The sequence below is a fragment of the Maylandia zebra genome, linkage group LG23 (assembly GCF_041146795.1).
Source record: "Maylandia zebra isolate NMK-2024a linkage group LG23, Mzebra_GT3a, whole genome shotgun sequence".
Taxonomy (NCBI): Eukaryota; Metazoa; Chordata; class Actinopteri; order Cichliformes; family Cichlidae; genus Maylandia; species Maylandia zebra.
In genome coordinates, this window is record NC_135188.1 from 3,823,651 (window position 1) to 3,844,416 (window position 20,766).

The 20,766-nt window shown below is 41.9% G+C and overlaps 1 protein-coding gene across 1 annotated transcript; it reads right to left on the reverse strand.

The window, feature by feature from the left end:
* Nucleotides 1-16,679: 16,679 nt before the first annotated feature.
* foxd2 (forkhead box D2) lies at nucleotides 16,680-19,080 on the reverse strand. The gene is made up of 2 exons (XM_004555011.3): nucleotides 18,801-19,080; nucleotides 16,680-18,704 (listed from the first exon to the last, which is right to left on the reverse strand). Exon 2 carries the CDS (start codon nucleotides 18,604-18,606, stop codon nucleotides 17,503-17,505), a length of 1,104 nt encoding a protein of 367 aa, XP_004555068.2. The 5' UTR covers nucleotides 18,607-18,704; nucleotides 18,801-19,080; the 3' UTR covers nucleotides 16,680-17,502.
* Between the last annotated feature and the right edge of the window lie 1,686 nt (nucleotides 19,081-20,766).

Genomic DNA, 20,766 nt, shown 5'->3' on the forward strand with positions numbered 1-20,766 from the left:
TTAGGTAAATTATATTTTTTAAATCACATTTAATCTAACAGCTGCCTAAGCTCATTGTGGCCAGCAATACCCATTTAGAACACTACATGGACATCTTGCTGAAGTCTTCTCGCTCAATAGCCGACTCCGTTGAAATATTCATTGGTGTTTTGTTCTGAAATGTTTTTAAAACCTGACTAACTTAAAAGATGCTTGAATGTTGATTCTCAGTGGAACTGATAGTACTAGTAGCAGTGACTCTTAGATTGTTTGACATCCTTTTCAGCACAATAATAATTTCTAGTCATCTCTATCTCCCGATCTTCTTGTCAGAAATGAGTAACTGTATTTCTGCTGTCTGTGTGGCGAGCTGTTCATAGATGCACAAATCCAGACATATCAACTTGGGTCCAATTCAATTCAATTCAACTCAATTCAATTTTATTTATATAGCGCCAAATCACAACAAAAGTCGCCTCAAGGCGCTTCATAGATACAGAGAAAAACCCAACAATCATATGACCCCCTATGAGCAAGCACTTTGGCGACAGTGGGAAGGAAAAACTCCCTTTTAACAGGAAGAAACCTCCAAGAGAACCAGGCTCAGGGAGGGGCGGGGCCATCTGCTGCGACCGGTTGGGGTGAGAGAAGGAAGACAGGATAAAGACATGCTGTGGAAGAGAGACAGAGGTTAATAACAGATATGATTCAATGCAGAGAGGTCTGTTAATACATATAGTAGTGAGTGAGAAAGGTGACTGGAAAGGAAACACCCAGTGCATCATGGGAATCCCCGGCAGCCTACATCTATTGCAGCATAACTAAGGGAGGATTCAGGGTCACCTGGTCCAGCCCTAACTATATGCTTTAGCAAAAAGGAAAGTTTGAAGCCTAATCTTGAAAGTAGAGATAGTGTCTGTCTCCTGAATCCAAACTGGAAGCTGGTTCCACAGAAGAGGGGCCTGAAAACTGAAGGCTCTGCCTCCCATTCTACTTTTAAATACTCTAGGAACAACAAGTAGGCCTGCAGTGTGAGAACGAAGTGCTCTAATAGGGTGATATGGTACTACAAGGTCATTAAGATAAGATGGGGCCTGATTATTTAAGACCTTGTATGTGAGGAGCAGGATTTTGAATTCTGGGTTTAACAGGAAGCCAAAACAGGAGAAATCTGCTCTCTTTCTAGTCCCTGTCAGGACTCTTGCTGCAGCATTTTGGATTAACTGAAGACTTTTCAGGGAGTTTTTAGGACATCCTGATAATAATGAATTACAGTCGTCCAGCCTGGAAGTAATAAATGCATGAACTAGTTTTTCAGCGTCACTCTGAGACAGGATATTTCTAACTTTAGAGATGTTGCACAAATGGAAGAAAGCAGTCTTACATATTTGTTTAATATGTGCGTTGAAGGACATGTCCTGGTCAAAAATGACTCCAAGGTTCCTCACAGTGTTACTGGAGGCCAAGGTAATGCCATCCAGAGTAAGAATCTGCTTAGATACCATATTTCTAAGATTTTCAGGGCCGAGTACAATAACCTCAGTTTGATCTGAATTAAGAAGCAGAAACGTCCTACCTCAGCTTTTGCTGGGACCGTCACAGGAAAGTCCTGCAAAGTTATTTTGCTTTTATCCAATTGTACTTTATTTTGACTAGGCATTCAGGAATGGGAATTGTGTATCAGTTGCTTTTCTCATCGCTGGCATGTTATTCTGACAGTTGCACATTGCAAACTCATAGCAGCGGAGGTTTTGTACACTTGGTTTACCTGTTTTTAAGGCTGCATTCAGACTATCTTAGAGATAAACAATCAGCAAGAAAACTGATCAAGAATCAGTAGGAAAGTGATAAAGAATCACACGTGTAAACAGATTAGCAATACAATCTTTAAAATAATCACGCCTAATACTAACTGATAATCCCTTCGATTCACTTAACATGCTGTAAATTAAGACTGAAATGTAAATAAAGTAAACCTTATTAGTCAAGTCATATTATATAAATGTAAAGAGCATTCTAATAATATGACTTAATTTATTATGACATTATATTGTTTGTTAACAACAATCATCAAGTCAATTTATTTATGAGCACATTTAAAAACAACAAACATTCACCAAAATCCTGAAGTAAAGGATTAAACCATAATCGGCCGTGGTTCAGGGGGTTGGGAAGCTCATCTGTAACCGGAAGGTCGCCGGTTTGATCCCCCAGCTCTCTCTGTCCTGGTCGTTGTGTCCTTGGGCAAGACACTTCACCCTAACGCCTCCTGGTGTTGGCCAGAGGGGCCGATGGCGTGATATGGCAGCCTCGCTTCTGTCAGTCTGCCCCAGGGCAGCTGTGGCTACAGCTGTGGTTTGTGTGAATGTGAGAGTGAATGAATAGTGGTATTGTAAAGCGCTTTGGGTGCCTAGAAAAGCGCTATATAAATGCAATCCATAATTATCAATAAAACACCATGAGCTTCTAATTTTAAGGTAAAATTGTTCCAAAGTGTAGGTGCAGCTACAGCAAAGGCTAAATCTCTTCTGCGCTCCGCTTTCATCTGCTTTCTGGTACAATGAGAAGCATCTGGTCAGTTGACCTTAATGATCTTTTGGGACTGGGCATAGTTAAAAGATCAGAAAGGTAAAGAGATGCTAACCCATTTAGTGACTCTTAAAAACAAACAATAAATCTTAAAATCAACTCCAAAGTGCACTGGGAGCCAGTGTGAAGAAGCCAGCTTCAAAAAGTTTAGCGCCATCATTGATTTTATGTTTGCAAGACCGTCAGGCATGATTTTCAAAGGGGTTGTGGAAGAAAATTTTGTGAATCACTGGCATAACACTGAAATGAAATTCCAATTTTTCTGGAAAATTGAACCTAATGGGAGCATGTAGAATGAGAAGAACAGGAACAAGAACTGGTCCTTGGGGGACCCCAGACTGAGAGGGGAGCAGGTGTTAGCGAAAAGCCACCTAAACTGATCGAAAACCTTCTGCCTGTTAAGGAAGATCTAAAACATTGGAGAGCAGCCGCTTTAAGGCCCACACAGCTCTCCAGTCTAGAGATTAGGATACCATAATCCACTGTATCAAATGCACCACTTAGGCCTTAGGTCAAATGCTCACTCAGGTCAAACATATGAAAAATGTTATTACATGTGTGCTTCCACTGAGATATACCAGTAGTCCAAACCAGAAAGCTGTTATATATGGGCCTGTGTTATCTTTTAGCGTCAGTGGTTTTGGACTTGAAATTAAATTTGCACTGACGTATTGTACACATGGATACGGACATGTTTTCCTTCCCATTTATCACCAACTGGTAGCGATGTAGGGCACCAGAGGAGAGACCGAGCAACCTACAGAACAATTCCCTGTCCTCTCATATCCTGTTGGGCCACAGAGGCCAGTTTGTAGGTGAACCTCTGAACTTCATTACATAATGACAGGGGAAGTCATCCGTCAGTGCAGTGAAGTGTGATGGACCGCAGCTATGTCCCCCTTTTTCTCTCCCTCTGTGAGGAAGCCGCCGCTTCCAGTGTGTGAGGCTGACAGCGCAATGAGTCTGAAGTGTTTGTGTAAGCCTAAATCAGTTTGAGAGAGAGTCTGGGGAAGCGATCCAGGGGGCTCAAAAGCGCATGTGTGTGCGTCCCTCCCTAATGATTTATTGTGACAAATGATCGGCCATAAACAAACAGCAAGCAAGCCACCCGCCTGTCCACACAAACAAACAAACAAGCAGAGGAGACGGACAAACAGGCCGTCAGGCAGAGTGATGGCAGAGTTTAAGATGATCAATCAAAGTTCGACAGGCAGGGATGAGTGAGTTCAGTTGGTTGTGATAAACGATTAAGAGTGCACAGTTGTTTGCGTGCTCATGCATGCCTGCACACCGACTGGTATTAATAAGCGTGTGAACATGTGTTTTTGGCATGAATTTAAAAGTATGTGCTGTTGCCAGTCTGGCCGTCATGAGTGCGTATGCGTGTGTTTCGCAGAGAGCAAGTGTGTGCGATGTAACCCAAGCCAGAGCGGCACAACACAGCAGCCTGTTCAAAGGCCTGTTTGTATTATTACAGCTTGTGCAGCTGCTCGGTACAGACAAACAAGGCTTAGAGCTCTGAGCTACAAAACACAGACCTCCCACCCCATTGCAGAAACCCCTGTGGTCCAGCCCAGCCCAGCATTGTGGTTCAGAAATGGACAAACAAACGCCTGCGTAGATAAACTGCCAGGCATGAGGAGAAGTTTGCTGGAAAGCAGCAAAGAAGGAATGCAAATTCAGATCACTGCTAAAAGCAGCGTCCATCCTTTGTTTTGTGCTTTCCGTGACATGTGGAAAAAAATTGGCCATCTGAGTCATTTCTACTGAATTTCCTCTGAACGGGCTCCATCGTTCTTAACTGCAGTGTGCTTTTGTTCTGTTATTAAAGGCGTTTCCATGATGCACAGCTTTGTTTCCAAATGATGTTGTTTATTTCTTTAAAGTAGATATGCTATACTTAGGTCAACATTTATGTAAGGAGGGCCCCTCCATGCGGCATTCTCTCCCTGCGAAAGGTCTGGAAAGTGCCTATACATTTCTGCGACGCAGTGTAATGCGTAACGTTAGCTCCTGTCAAAATATTGAGTCTCCATTTCACATTTGCTTTTTAAATCTCACATACTACTGTGAGCAATCACCCTAAAAACAAAATATTGCTTTATATACACAGGGATCAACTTAGAAAGCTGATGAAAATTAATGCCTGTGTTTTTAGTGCAGACTTTTTTTTCCGGCAATATTTCTTCACTGTGTGTACTCAGTGTGCACTTAGTTGCCCTCTGAACAGCGCTCTCCTCTGGAGATCACCACAAATGGATCTGATTGTGGTGATTAAGATCAGAGTAAGCTAACACTCTTGCTCTCCTCTCGCGCCTCTTGCTCCCTCACCTTCTCTAGTCCTCTACTCTGTTCACCTTATTCCATGCCTATGTTTACTCCCCTGCACCCTCTGTCCTCATCACTCGTCTGCCTCACTTCTCCATTCCTCATCTATCCCGCTCTCTTCCTCCTCCTCTCTCCTTGTGTTCCTGCTCCCTCTCTGACTCGGGGTCCCTGTGTGCCTGTATGTAACATCAGTAAAGCTGTCAGGCAGCCAGGCCAAGGTAAACAGCCCAGCACCGGGTTCAGGGGTGATGGGGGCCGAGATGTTTTTCCTCAGGAACCAAGGGACCCCTGGAGGCTTCTGGCTGGGGCCAGGGAGGGGCCAAGGGGGGGAAGATGATCCCCTAAGTTGCCCCCCAAAAGAACGCACACTAACCAGTTTATCTTTTTTTCTCTTCCAGTCGTGATCTTCTGCCTTTTGTCACTTTCCTCCTCATCGCTCTGTTTGTGGTTCTCTCATTCTGCATCTCTCTGCGTTCTGTGTTGGCATCTGTGTACACAGCCCTTCAGCAGCATCTGCTTCACACATATACAGCCATTCATCATCACTCTTATACACACTTTCATTCACAGTCTTTTCCCCAAAGCATTCCTCTGCTGGAACAAAGAAGATATGCACATGTGTGTACCTTTAAAATTTCCTGAATACGTACAGTATGCAGCACCTGGGAGAAGTGAAATCAGGAAAAAAATAAGGCGTTTATTTCAGAATGCAAGCCAGTTAAAGTGAAACAAAAAGAGTATTTTAACTTGATGTGCTTCTGGAAATATTCACTAAATCCATTATGTCAGGAGTATAAGGGGGAAACTGAGGAAGAAAAGAGGAGAAAGAGGATAAGGAAGGATGTCAAGAGGAAAGAAAGGGACACTGCAAAGGGAGAGAAAGAAAATATAGAGAAGGGTTGGGAAAGGAGGAAAGGGGAATAGGGAAGGGATAGAAAGAGATAGGTGTGAAGTGATATCCCTCACCCAGGCGTGACCCCTCTCAGCCCCAGTGCTGCTCTGTCTGAGTGAAGCAGACGGCCCAGAGAAGGAGAGAGAGATAGGGAAAAGCCAGAAGTTGCATATCAGAGCCAGCACTAAAAGCACAGCAACTGGGAACAAGGAGACAGAAAGCTGGAGAGGAAAAGAGAAAGGGATTGCTGGAAGTTAAAGAAGAGTGTGTGTGTGTGTGTGGGGGGGGGGGGGGGGGGGGGTATGAGTTTAAAGGAAGAAGTCAAAGAAGAAATGCAACAGGCAGAGGGGAAAATTGTTGAATGAGGATGGGAGCTGGTCGGGCCAAGAAAAGCATGTAGAATTGAATTAGGGGAGGGAGCGCCACCAAGCAAACCAAGAGGAGAGGAAAGCAGGGGTGCAAAGAGGAAGAAGAGGACCATTACCCTTCGTACATCAGCCGTTACGTCCTTTAGCAGCTGTCGGTGAAGGAAAAAAAAAAAGAAATACTGCAGAGTGGATGGAAGGATTACGATAATTGGAAAGGAGTTAAGAAAGGGAGAGCAGATTCAGATGAAAAAGAGGTTAAGACCAGACTTTGCAAATATTGTTTCTTTTTAACCTTTTGCGAGCAACAGGTGGGACTGGTTTAATGGACAGAGGGACACCCAAAGCATTATATGTATTTACTGTGGAAGAACAATTCAAACCCTGAAAGGGTGCCAAGATTTTCCCTGGGTAAAGTTTGTCAGAAAATTAATATTAGTTTACCAATGATTTTATGTGGTTAATCAGTCACAACTCCAATAAATTATTTACTTTTTTGACATTTAAAACTTTTCTCATTGATATTCAATCCAGACCAGATCCTGAAGGGGTAAATGTAAGAATAGAAGGTGAGGGAGCAGGAGAGATCCTTAGCCCAAGAGACCAGTAGGAGTTTAATTTTAAGAGATTTGCTGACATTCCCACCTGCAGACATGAATCCCTAACCTTTTGATAAGCACTTCAGTTATCTGGATGGGTCATGTTATCAATCTGTCTATTTAATTTGTCATCACATCTCCATCTCTCTTCCTCCTCGCCTTCTACTTCTCATCTGTTCTTCTTCCTGTTGTAGTTTCCAGCAGCCTTCCTGTTGCAAGTCCTCATCAATCCCACGCTGCCACAATTGTCTGTGACAGCACACTAACAGGCCTGTGACTGACCTGCCACCCAGACAGCCTGCCCCAACCAGCCACAATATGGTGAAAGACAAACAGGCGGGAACACCAACAACTCATTTCCCTCCTCTCCAGATCTTATTGGTGCCTGACTGCGTGTCCTGCCTCTCTCTGCTAATGCAGTCTAAACTTCTCTCAGCGCAGTCACTGCCTGCTACCTGCCTCCATATCATGCTGTAAAACTGCATGATTGCTCTAGGGTTGCAATGTAGGTCTCTCAGTCAGTCCAGCACTTCAGTCCAGACTGAATAATCCACCCACAGCTGCCATGAATTTTTGCAGACATTCAAGGTTCCCATATAGTAAAACCCAGTAATGCTGATGATCCCATTTTTTTCCTACCAAGAACTTGACATTTGTGGTATTTGAGTAAAATTTCTCATAGGGGACCTATTATGCGTTTTTTTCTCTCATATATATGCTGTTACAATTGTAGATGCTCATATTAAACATGGCCCAAATTTCAAATAAAAGAGTCAACATGTGTGCAAGAAAATAAGTCCAAACCTCAAGATTCAAGCTGCTCTGAAGACCACAGTTCAAACTTTTTTTTCTTCTTCTCTGCATCATATGGTTATCTCAGGCACAGCAGCCGTACCCACCTTCTGTTTCCAAGGGGCAGCTAATCAGAAAAAAATGGTTCAAAGTTGTGATTATCTGGCTTGCCCAACTTCAGGAGCCAAAAACGTGCCATCCCACACTGCACAATATTTATTTATTTATTTATTTATTTATTTATTTATTTATTTATCAGTCATTAAGCTTAAAAAAAAAGGGGGGGGGTAGGCTGATTCTCATTTTGATAACAGCAAACAAACAAAACCTGTGGGGCTTTTTTGTTTGTTTGTTTTAGTTAATTCTCCTGTTTAAGAAAAAAAAAACAATAAAAGAAAATCATCTGCATTCAACCGGGTCCCACTTACAGTGGCTCACTTCACAGTTTGAGAACCAGCTGCCTTAAAAAGAGAGTGGGCTACTGGGGGAAGATCCCCACCCCAGTTTCATAGTTAATAGCCTTTCTTGAGGACAAATTTCAGTGGAGGTTTTTACTTTAATAGAAAAAGATTCATTATTTCAACCTTTCATCTCAATTTATGATGGAAGTTAAAATTTGCATTAGAAAACAACGGGAATTTTAAAGTTTGTTTGTTTTTATGAATTATGATCCACACATTGTGTCCAGTTAATATGTTAGTTTTCATTTTGTCGAACTTCATAAGGCTTACATTTGATTTTTTTGTTTATTTGTTTGTTTGTTTTGCAGATGAGACCACATTTACCAAATAAATGTCTTCAAAACTTCCAGTGATCCAATAAACCCAAATAATCTGAAAACGAAAGGCAACTGGAAACCTTTGAATTTCATTTTTTGAAGCCACATTAGTCATCAAACAGACTCTAACACACTAACCAGACTTTTCATTTTTACGACTGCAGATGACCATTGAACAGGAAAATTTCTGCTAATTACCCACACTTTTGTCACTCAGTTCCACTTAGAAATTAATGAACTTCAAGCTGTTTCTCACTGCGGGAACACATCATGGAGAAACAGGAGGAAAGACAGAGTGACTCCACCGTCGTGTTCCTATGCCGAATAGATAAATAGCGAAATCTGTCAAAAATGCAGCATTCCGAGTACGATTATGTCTTGGTGGCACTTTTTGAAATATAGCTTGTGAGTAGGGGTCTTTCTAACTCTTTTGCTCTAACGCTTTTGCTCCCTTTCTCTCTCACACACATACAAACTCCCACTCCCCCACTCTTGATCTACTTAGATCTGCAACATCTAACTGCCACTTAACCTCACTTTCTCTACTTACCCATCTGCTCGCCCCTTCAGCTTCCAATCCATCATCCAGCCGCGCCTCTAGCCCTGTGAAATGACTCTACTAGTCATGAACAACATTAACCTCCCCCATCCAAATGCACACAAACACACGCACACATCGATACACGCACGTACGAGCACACATGTGATCAGATGCCCCTTTACCTCTACTTAGAGTGCAATCTCAAGCTACTTCACCCCTGCATCAGCCTCTCTCTCTGTTGTTTCTCTGCTCTGCTTTCCCTTCTTTATGTGTGACATTTCTCCTCTGGATGGGGCCTCAGAGTAGCCCTATCATCTTTGGCCTTTTCATTTGGCTCGCCTTTGAACCTGGGTTTTCTGTGAACTCCATTGCAATCACACACAGACACACACACACACAGATGAACTCACAGATGTTAAAATACACTCCATTTATGATACATCAGGCCTAATTGGATTTCAGCATTCCAGCCTCAGTACAAAGAACACGTACACGGTCTTGAAATGAACCACAGTGTCTTTATCACATTATTTCTTTTTTTTTATGAACCGACTCAGATTAATAACATGAAAAAGAGGGGAAAAAATCTAAACAAAGGCGTTGCACTCTTTGATGCTTTTCAGGGACGATTTTCATAAATGAGGTGTGTGATGTGTGTGTTGAGTCAACATGTTTGTGGTGTTTAAAGATGGATTTTGTACAGTCATACCTTTGTTAGGCTCATACTGTGTTGTTTTTTTGTCTACCTGCATGTATAGATGAACTATACCGCTAAAAATGACATTTCAAACCAATATAAAACCACAGATACGCTGGCTTTACTTTACTTATCATTTAATAAGAAGAAACATGAGTCCATGTATGCATATTTATGCAGTATTTTCTTGTTTTAACTTATTGTGTCTTCAATAAAGCCCTAAACTCCCTGCAAATCAGACAATGGGATCCTCCTGCGTTGTTTCTTTTTGCAAATAAAAAACCTCAGCTCTACCAGATGGGACAAAATAATTTAACTGTTTAAGCACAATGTTGTAACCATGGTTTGTTTTTTTTAATCTCTCTTTATCCACGTCTTTCAGTCTTGTAATTCTTACTGTACACTCTGCCTCTCCACTGAAGTGGCTGCTCGCAGGCTATGTTGCTGCTGACTCTATAACTGATGTTGTGGCTCCTCAGGGCTCTTATGTGCTGAAGAATCATATGGGCCTATATTGTGTGCAATTGTACAGCACTTTCAGCCAATAACTCACATAGAAACTGTATCCACAGCAAAACTCTTCAGACACAAACACTAACAATAACCACCTATATATATATATTATTTTTCAATCATACATAAACATATAGCAAACAGATCGATATATCTACCTATCTGTTTATAAACGTTTTCCCTTGAGCAGCTGCAGGCATAGACATATTGATGACTTATGAGATTGATAAATAAATAAAAACTTTTCTTTTCGAAAGCACCCTCACCTGGCCTTTAGACTTGGCCAACCACTTTAAATTTAAAATGAACCACACAAATCCTAACCATAAAGTTTTTAAAAACAGTCCCTTTTATTAAGCATGGACTCAAATTAAGTCACAGAGCATATTTTGCACAGAAATTGAATTTTATAAAAAAGAAAACAGCCCCTGTCCATTAGAGCAAGTCTATCCAGGAAAAAAAAAGTGGCCCATGAGATTAACAGTGTCATTTGACAGTCGTTCCTGTCCACATGTGATTTCCTCTGTGTATACAAGCGCTTTCCGCTGGGTGAAATGTGTGCACAATGCGCATGCTCATGGGCTGCAGGGCTCCCTGTGTGCCTTATCCTTGTCAAGTCTGCTTCTCAGATCAACGCTGGTGGCTGACTGTGAGCTGTTCCGAGGAGGAGAAAGTTAGGTGTTGGGGGACCTTAGGGTGTTGGGGAGGTAGTGGGGGTGGTGGGGTGTTCTGGTGGGTCAGCACAGAGAGATTGTAAAGATAGGAATAAATGGACAGCGTGGACACAATGTCTGATAGCAGGTCCAGCTGAGAAAACAGAAATACCCACGGAGCACTAAAACCTGAGGGGTGAAAAGTATGCCGGTCTGGAGAGAGGTCAGATTCCCCACCATATCTAATTCAATTTTACAAACTGTAAGAAAACACGCTGCTGTTGCTGCTGCTGCTGCTGCTCTCCAAGCGCTGGGGAAAATGTGCTGCAAGTATGTCCGTTTTTACACTTCGTGATCAAACTTCTTTCTTCTTCCAGTGAGTCGGAAACGGCAACGTTTCGTTTCGCTTGTTGAGCAAACCGAACAAGGAAGGCTTCTGAATCCCTCCTCGATATTTTTATTAGAAGGGAGATTTTAAAAGATTGGTAGTCTAAAACAGCTTAAAAAATCCGATTCAATATTATTGTTAGATTAAAAAAATAAATAGGAGCTTAAGACTCAGTGGAAAGGATTATCTTTGCTGCTTGCAGTAGTACACGTTACGAGTTTAAAAGACAGCAAACCTGCTAAAATGAAGCCTAATGTTGGGCCAGGGGGACGTGCTTGCACGGTATCTTGTGCTGAATGTGGTCGTGTTTGAAAAGGCCACAAGAGGCTACAGACTGCACAGAGCTGCATGCGCTCTTGCTGGTGGTCCAGTCGGGCCTGGTAAAGACATTAGTGCAGCATTCTGGGAGGACGGGGAGTCCCATAGACAGCGCTCACTTCTCTAAATAAACATTAGTCTTAAAAAGTTTGGCCCCACGACCTCAGCGTGATCGCATTTCACTCTGGATAGTAAACTTGAATTTTATCACGAGGTTTTCGACGACTTTTGAAAACACACATTCACGCTGGAAAATAAAAATAGACGTCAGATTAAACAAAAAGTTCGTGTTCACATTTTGGTGAGAAATACACTTGCAACCAAGTTTGAAGTATAATCATTATGCTCTTGAAACCCACCAGCCCTGTGATCAATTAACAACCAAACACGCTGAAGCTGGCCTACAGTAGACTGGCGGGAGTACACGTGTGCATAATTTGTCCTCGCTTAAAAGAACTGGGATCAGTTCCTTCATTAGAAGAAAGATTTGTGTATTTAAATATGAATGTTTGTTATAAGTGGCTCGCTGATAATAACGGTTTAATTCATATTAAATACACGAAAGGGCAAATCTGAAGGTTTAACATCCACACTTTTGTCAACAACCCGATTTAATTAAAACAATAGCAACATAATGCTTTTTCCCGCTGTTTGTTCTATGGGGGTTAAATTAAACGCTTTATCTGCTCGGAGAATATATCCTAAATCAATAATTATAGGCTTTGATAAGTGGGTCGCAGCCATTAATCGCAGTAGATCCTTGCTGTGAGTCTAACGCGCTGGCATCAAAGGTCAACTGGAAGAAGCCAGTAAAAGCGCCCGCAGTGACACCGCTCAGTGTGCAAGAGCGACGGGCAGCAGCTGCGCCTCTCTGTCAAAGCGATAGAGAAAAGTGTTGCACTGTCGCCTTTCCGTTAGTGCGGCTAAGCCAAACCGGGGAGACGGACTGCGGGAGGAGAAACCGAGTGCCAAACATAAGGTCCGAGGACTACCTGAGGGCCTTACAAGGCACTCGTTAGGTCCCTTTTCGATGTAGCCCTAAATGTATCGAAAGTGAGTGTGCAATGCTTTCAGATCAATAGTTCTGGGGGGATTCTAAGGGAGGATACGACACACTCACATGACACTTCAACCTGAGGATGAGGATCAAGTGCTCAGGTCCCAAAAACTGTCGCTCACCAATCATTTTTCAGAAATCCCTACTTGTGTGATAGAATAAGAGCGTAAATTCAATTAAAAACGGAACCAATACACGAATACAAACAGCTAAAATAAAAAAAACAGAAACTTTAAAATAACTTAGACATTGTTTATGTAGAAAACAAACTGTATTTTCTCCTATAAGTGCTCTCCGTGTGCTACATGATCTGTCACTGTAGTGTTTTTGTTTTTCTAAATTTTGCTGATATGCGCAACTATGTGTTGCGCATTGTGCCATTTCTTTAAACTGCTTCCAGAGACAGATGTGTGAACAGTCACGGGATCGCGTACGCGCAGGCCTTCAGTGGCGTGCAAAGCAGATGTACCCCTAAGTCCACGTATGTGGCCATTAAAAGAATGTATACCAATTTGCGCACAGGCGACACATTTATTAGTCACGGGCACTTCCCAAAGCTTTATTTTATCCACGTGGATCGTAAAATATGACAAATTAAAAATGACCAATAAAAAAAACTTTTTTTTAAATCCAGTAAACACGAACCAGACTTTATACGATCCCCACTCTTCTTAAACAGGCTAGAATGACGGGTGCAGTAGCCTTACCTGATATCATATTCTGGTGATCCTTGCGCAGTAATACTATCTTCAGTCATTAATACCCCTGCCCCGATAAAGCGTGTGTGTGCATAGACCAGGCAGGCCATCGTCTTTATTTTCTGCAGCAGGTGTTCTTTTAGTCTGTCGAGTCGGCAGGGCGAAGATCTTCCAAAGTTAATATTGTGTTTCCAGAGATGATGGGGAGTTCACTGTCCTCGCTTTGTTTACACATTCTAAATTAATTAAGCGAAGGATTCCTCTGTCTGTTGCAAAAACACGGATGCTGGAGGGAGGCTGGGTGCAGCGAGGGGAGGCTGTGATTTATTGCGGCGGTGCAGATATAGGGCCGCGGATCGCCTCTCCTCCAGGCCGGGGAGCCGCGGACCGAGCCAACATTCCTGTGCGGGGGCGAGAAAGGGAGGCTCGCCTGCACGCACATAAAAACACAAGGGACGTGGAGAGGGTGATCTCTATGGGACAAGAAATGGTCATGTATACAAGTGAAAGTATCTGGGGGGAAAGTGCATAAAAATGAAGGAAGGAAGCCTCACCAGTGCTTTCACAAGTCGAGGGGAAACAACGTGGAGTGTCTCTGTCTATGTGTGTGTGTCCAGAATGTCCCCACCAGTATAACGAGAATGGTTTGTTTTTATTATTAGCACACTCCAGAGTTATCCCAACTGTGCAGCAGCAGGTTTTATAATTATGTATCCAGGCAGGCCTGTAGGAGCATAACCAGCGGAGGTTAAGGAGGAATCTGATTTCTCTCATCAGAGGAATCTGTTTGTATCATAGAACAAAGTTGACGGATTTTAAAGCTTATAGATGAATCTTTTAAAATAGGAAGCCAGCTTTTGTGCCTTTAAGGCTACAGGAGGCGGGTATTCTCATCCTACATATTGGCATCTTTATATTATATTATATTATATTATATTATATTATATTATATTATATTATATTATATTATATTATATTATATTATATTATATTATATATGAGTAAACGTGACTATTCTCTTAACACCCCGAAATCAGGAACTTGACCTTGATTATCGTACGCAGTCACACATCCCGCAGAAAAATCACACACACACTCATGGTGTCCTTGTACTGTCAGCGCACTCTGTCCTTACGTCCTTCAAGATGCAGCGGTGAACGATGCATCGATCGGGGGCATGACGTTATTGGCAGGGCTGTGAGATATTTAAGTAAAACGATTTTATTTAATCCTCTGGGGTCATATAGTGTGTACTGAAAAACATTAATAATAATCATCATTATCATCATCATCATAATCCTGGTTACCATATAATTTATTATTATTATTATTATTATTATTATTATTATTATTATTATTATTATTATTATTATTATTACTATATGACCTAGCTCTTTATTTTTCCCGAGGACTTGAAGAGCCTAAAGGGAACAAATATTTAGAATGAAATGAAAATAGTTCTAAATGTATGTTGACATCTAAAGCCTATAAATAAATTTTAGCGGGTTTAAGGCTGCTTATACGCCCAAGCAGGGGCATATGGAAGCGGTTAGAAAGAGACTGGAATTGCCCCGAAAACTAAAATGTGTTTATGGTGACTGTTGAGTCATTTGGCTGTCACTTCACACAGCACTCAGTTATTTCGTTTGAGGGAAAACGTCACGAAAATGACGAATGTCGTTGTGGTGTCGGGATCAAGTCGCAGTCTGGTGCTGAAAGCACGGGTGGTCTCGGAGTGACAACAGCGCCAAAGAACTTTATGAAGCATTAAGTTATCAGTGTGCATGCAGTGATTACATGCTGCGTGGGACTTGCATGACAAATTAAAGAGTGTTTTTAAAGATGCGCCCCTGATATCTTTGTGTTTGTGCTCGTTGCTCGCAGTGGTTTGAGGAAGAGCAAGTTCCACTTCTATTCTGGTCACAAGCCTTTAATCTTACAGCAGAGATGGAGCTTGGATGGTCAGTGCGCATTCGAGCTGAAAATCCATACAAATTAGTTCAGTCTCAAATGGTCCGTTTTCAAAGCTCTTTCCCTCTGCATGAACCTCCCCGTGGCGGATCTGTAGCTTGCATTAAAAGTCTCGCGATTTTTATTGGCTTCGTTTTCGTTCCTGTCGTTATTTAACCGTTTAACCACCTCTGCACACGCTTGATGTGGATTTTAATGGTCTGATGCGGCGCATAATGACTCCCTATCAGCGTGGGCGTGCGGAGAAAACTCTCAATAGTGCGCTAATGTTTTTTCCACCTCATTTACTCTGCAAATTATACATAGAGGATATCAATTAACACTGTGGATATACCGGGAGAGGCGCTAATCATAATGATTTCCCAAAAGCTGTATGCGACTTTTATTAGTTGTCCAATTTTAGCTAACAAGGAGAGGAGAAGAAATAGAAATGAAATAAAGGCTGCTTCTGAGTAAAGAAAGTAGTCATGTGTTGGTTTTCGTTTCAAAGACTTTCAGTGAGCTGTGCTGAGGGGAAAACACAGGAGTCAGCCCTCCCACCCTTCATCCTTAATAATCATCTGTCAAAACACCCACAAACTAATTTAACCATTTGCGCACAGATCTGGTAAATAAAAGAGGCTTTACACCAGCTTCTGTCTGGAAACATGTGCTCCAACAACTCTGAAAAAGACCAATAGGCCTGTTTTCTGTAGCCGGACTTGTCCCACTGTTTCTTTTGAACGTATCCCGAGACAACACAGATGACATGAAAGCCGAGCAAACCGAGGGCCTTTTGAGAAGATTGCTTTTCAGGGTCCAAATGCATGTGGCTGGTCTCACAGGGGACCGCTCGCTGTGCGCACATTCACTCCCCTGGGCCAGGGGTCCACACTGACAACATCAACAAACGGCCAAAAAGCCGCATTATGGTGGATTAGGAGCCTGGTGAAAAATGCTGCTACAAATTAGCAACGAAAGCCCAAAAGACCGTGGGTATATCCTTGTTCACTTTCAATTACAGACCGCCGAGGCCCGCTAATGTTCCCATTCATTTAAAGCCTTTGTAACTCGCTAGAAAATGGTCCTTTACAAGCGAGCAAGAGCCACACAAGGGGAATGCATGCCCACTGTTGCGTGATATTCGTGCGTGTTATAAACGTCGAGCCGTGTTTGAAACATTTAAAACCGAATTTTGTGGGTTTCGTTTCTCACAGCTTAAATTAGTCTTAATTTAGCCGACTGCATGCCCAGGACGCCAAATTGGTTTAATTGGTCAAATCAACACCTGAATTAGTCACATTTAGGAATTGAACGACTGATACATCGTTAAAACTGTGGGTTATTCAGGTGGGCAGGATATGGACTGTAAGTGTCATTATAAATAAATAAATAAAAGTAGCTTAAATGCAATGAAATCTACGACATTTAGTTTTCAGTTTAAAAAATTGTTGCAAATATAACATGAATGCAATTCGTTATTGTTCAGTCTATGGCGTCGAGTCTGCTTGAAGGTCATCTTCCCATGCAATAAAAAAAACATTTCTTTAAGTCACAAACATTTATTATTCTTGTCATTACAACAAAAATGACCTATGAACATTTAGGTGTTTTTCTATTGGCAACACATGACATACTGTATGCTTCACAGATTAAATTGCGAATAGGTAGGAACGAACAATTAAAAGGTTGAGAGAGGTAATACGCTCTTTAATACCAAAAGTCACATAGCCTAAGGGTCCACTGACAACATGAAATGATATTGTCACAAATTTACCATGTAGAGAAGATTCAGGGGGAGTGATAGTGGAAAAATTGTAGTGTTATTTTTTTAAATTTCAGAAACACCCCTTTGTCTCCGTGTGCTTTCTAAGTAAAAACCTGAGTTTACAGTCTCTTGTCAGCATATCTCAACAACAGTGCCACTTTTTCTATAGACACAAAATAAAAATAAAAAACAATATAAATCAGAATAAAATTCTCAATTGTATTTTGGAAAAAAAAATCAAAAATAATCCCCCGTAACCACTTAGGACAAATTTAACTTATGTTAAAATAACAGACTCCTTTTTTCCCCTCCACTGACAATTGAAGGCCACACGCCACACTGCAGGCCAGCATTATTTAAAAAGCTCCCTCTCCGAGTTTCTCTTGCTTTTGTCTCTCAATATTATACACATATTTACACCCTATAAATAAACCTGTCTCTCCTCGTACACTGTTAAGAAACTGGGAGAACAAGAAACATTCTTACTTCCCGAAGAATGTTTACCCTACCTTCACAGAGGACGACGCCACAATTGATTTTTTTTCATGAAAAATATTCAGAGGGCATTCTGGCAGTCTTTTCTTTTTCTCCTATTTCTTAAAAAGGGCAAGTGTTCATATTCGGGGTTTTACTGGAAAAAGTTTGACTCTGCGGCCCAGGTTGTAATATGCTCTCCTGTGCTAAGTTCAAATGACTTGAGGCAGAGGCCAGTGCTGGGGTCAGCATGGCCAGAATCTGAGCCTGGCTTCCCGGCTGTGCGCTGTAGGAAGAAGCGGTGGAGTTGGCTGCACCAATGATATTATCAATGGAGAACGAAGGTCGACTCGGGGCGCTGGAGTCCGTCTTGAGGGGTGGCAGAGAGGGGCTTAGCTGAGGATAAAAAGGCTTTCTTAAATCGGTCCCTAAAAGGGAGGGCAGATGATGCGGCGCGGGGAATATGGAGGCTGATGAGGGCAAGGTGCAGGGGGCGTTAGGGAACGGGAAGGAACCACCTGTGTGGTGTGGGTGGTAAGGGTTGTGGGCTGCGTGGAAGTTCTGCAGCTGAAGTCCATAGTTGTATCCATACGGCGCATATCCAAATCCTGGTAGAAAGCCACCGGAGTCCCTGAGGATATCATTATTTTGGTGCCTCTTGAAGCGCTTCCGCCTGCGCAAGAAGCTCCCGTTGTCGAACATGTCTGCGGAATCCGGGTCGAGAGTCCAGTAGTTGCCCTTCCCGGGGTTGCCGGGCTCCCGTGGGATTTTCACAAAGCAGTCGTTAAGGGAAAGGTTGTGACGAATGGAGTTTTGCCACGCAGGGAATTTTTCCCGGTAATAGGGAAATCTATTGCTAATAAACTCGCAGATCTCACTCAGAGTGAGACGTTTCTTGGGGCTCTGCAGGATGGCCATGGTGATCAGAGCGATGTAAGAGTACGGTGGTTTCACAAGTGCACTTTTTCTGGGTTTGTCCCCAATCGCAGTCCCGGTCTCTGCATTGGACCCGACCTGATCTGACGGGCAGTCAGAGCTGCTGAGCCCTGGAGAGGCAACCCTCTCGGCCGTGTTCTGGGAGTAATTATCGTCCGAGTCATTGTCGAAGTTGAAGTCATGGTGGATGTACTTTCCGTCTTTTCCAACCGATATGTCACCACCAACCACATCGATGTCCACATCCTCGGACAATGCAGAGCTGTCGGACATATCCGTCCCTAAAGTCATCCTTGGAGTTGCCGCTTGTCTTCCTCCTCTCTCCCAGATTTCCTCCTGCTCTCGTCCGGTGAGGCTACAGAGCGAGAGCGCGCACACACCCTTCCTCTCTGCCTTACAACCACACAAGGGTTTTATTGCAGCTTTATCTCCAACTACCGAAATCACACATGGCTAAAATTGAAAAAGACAAATAACTCTTTGACCTGTGGATTTGGCGTGTCCTCGGAGTCCGAGTCTGGTCAAGCGGGGCCGTGCGACGCTCTCATCGAGAAAACTTCTGGGAGTCACGCGTAAAAAAATAGAGTCAAAGATCAACGATCTTGCACCGATAAGAAGTCGTGTTTTCCTCAGACACGATGGTTTCCGTCTGTGATCACTTCAAGCTTATTCTTATTGTTCAAAAACCTACTTCGGGGCATCCAAATGTCTTTTCAAAAAAGCTTTTACGCACAAGATTGGGTAGGTATCCAGCCAGACTGTCACACTATCCTCCTTAGTGCTCAAAAGGTATTTATAGGGCCACGCTGATCACGTGGTCTTTGAGTCACTGTTACCAGGAACTGGACGAAATTATCCAGCAAAAAACAATATTTGCATTTGCTCTTGAATATTATATCATATGTTAAAATGTTATACTAATAACAGAAGCACTCAAGTCTACACAGGTTGAAACGACATCAGTTGTTCCCTTGTATATGTACATATTTTAAGACCTCCAAGTGCGAAGATCTCAAATATTCTGTGCATATTTTATGCTTTATCAGAGGGAAAAGAATATAAGAAATAGGTATGTGAATGTATGTGTTAAAAGTGAAAAACTGTCTTACTGGTAGCTTCTTATTCACTTTAAAAAAAGAAAGAAAAAAGTTTCATACCTGGACATGAAGTGTTTGATTCACTTAAAGAAGACACCGTGACTTCAGGGGAAGGTGCACCACTGATGGTGACTGATCAGAAAAAAGATTATAAAATTATTATTATCATTATTGATAATAATAATAAAAATAATAAAATGATAATAATAATAATAATAATAATAATAATAATAATAATAATAATGCACGCATATTGAGAGAAATCAAAATTTTGAATCTGTTCATAAAGTAAAAAAGATGAAAAGAAAAGATAATAACAATCTGCAGCTCAAGTTATTATTATTACTAGTATTGTTATAAAGCTTTTTAATTGAGGTTAATTTATGAAGTGGAGTGCACAGCACTTTAAAATCCGAGTGTGAAATAGATTTTTTTTTAAATATACATATTTTACTAAAATAGTCCTCGACACGTTTTGTTTTTTTTTTTTTGTTCAGTATTTTACATTTTTCTTTCGATTTTATCTAATGTAACCTAACCTTAAATCCGTTTTGTTTATTCAAGTATCCAAAGTGCTGCATAAATAAGTTGTACAAGCGGAGCATGCACAACTGTCTGAAAGGTTTCAGACAGGCGCATAATTCCGTGATTCAAACGAAGAAAAAATTCTCACGGGTTTAGTGTTTTCCTCATCAACAATTCGCAGCATTATTCGTGGGCATTTTTTGCATATTTTACAGTGTTACACGGGGGTATAGTGTGCCGCAACCTGCTTCAATTCATCTTCGTGAAAGGCCAGGAGCAGATGACAAAGTGCAATGTGTGCGGGCTTATTTAAAGCAGGCGGGCATTCCAGTTCATTATGGGGCAGAAACATCGAATTACTGTAATGCGTTTACATCAGCACCCCATTAATCCTAGCTACAGGTCAAACAGCAAACAGATCAGATTCATATATGTCATATTTTTTGCTTTTAGGGTGGGTTTTTTGTTTGTTTGTTTTTGGGTTTGGGAAAGTCAAAGAACAAGACTTTCATGCGTTTTCGACGACACTTGTTTTCTTTATGTTGTTTGTTGCCTTTTCTTGAACAGTGTGTGTGTGTGTGTGTGTGTGTGTGTGTGTGTGTGTGTGTGTGTGTGTGTGTGTGTGTGTGTGTGTGTGTGTTGTTTTTACTGATAGAGCAAGTTCAAATCGAGCATGCGTAACCTTAAACATGGAAGCGCTTGCTGATCTATGTGTCCTGCTCTCTGACCTGCCTGTCACAAGTCTTTAAAAATCTGAAATAGACGCTCTGACACCTGCCTGACAGCTACCCAAGAGACATAACACATTAACTTATATTAGATCATTCTA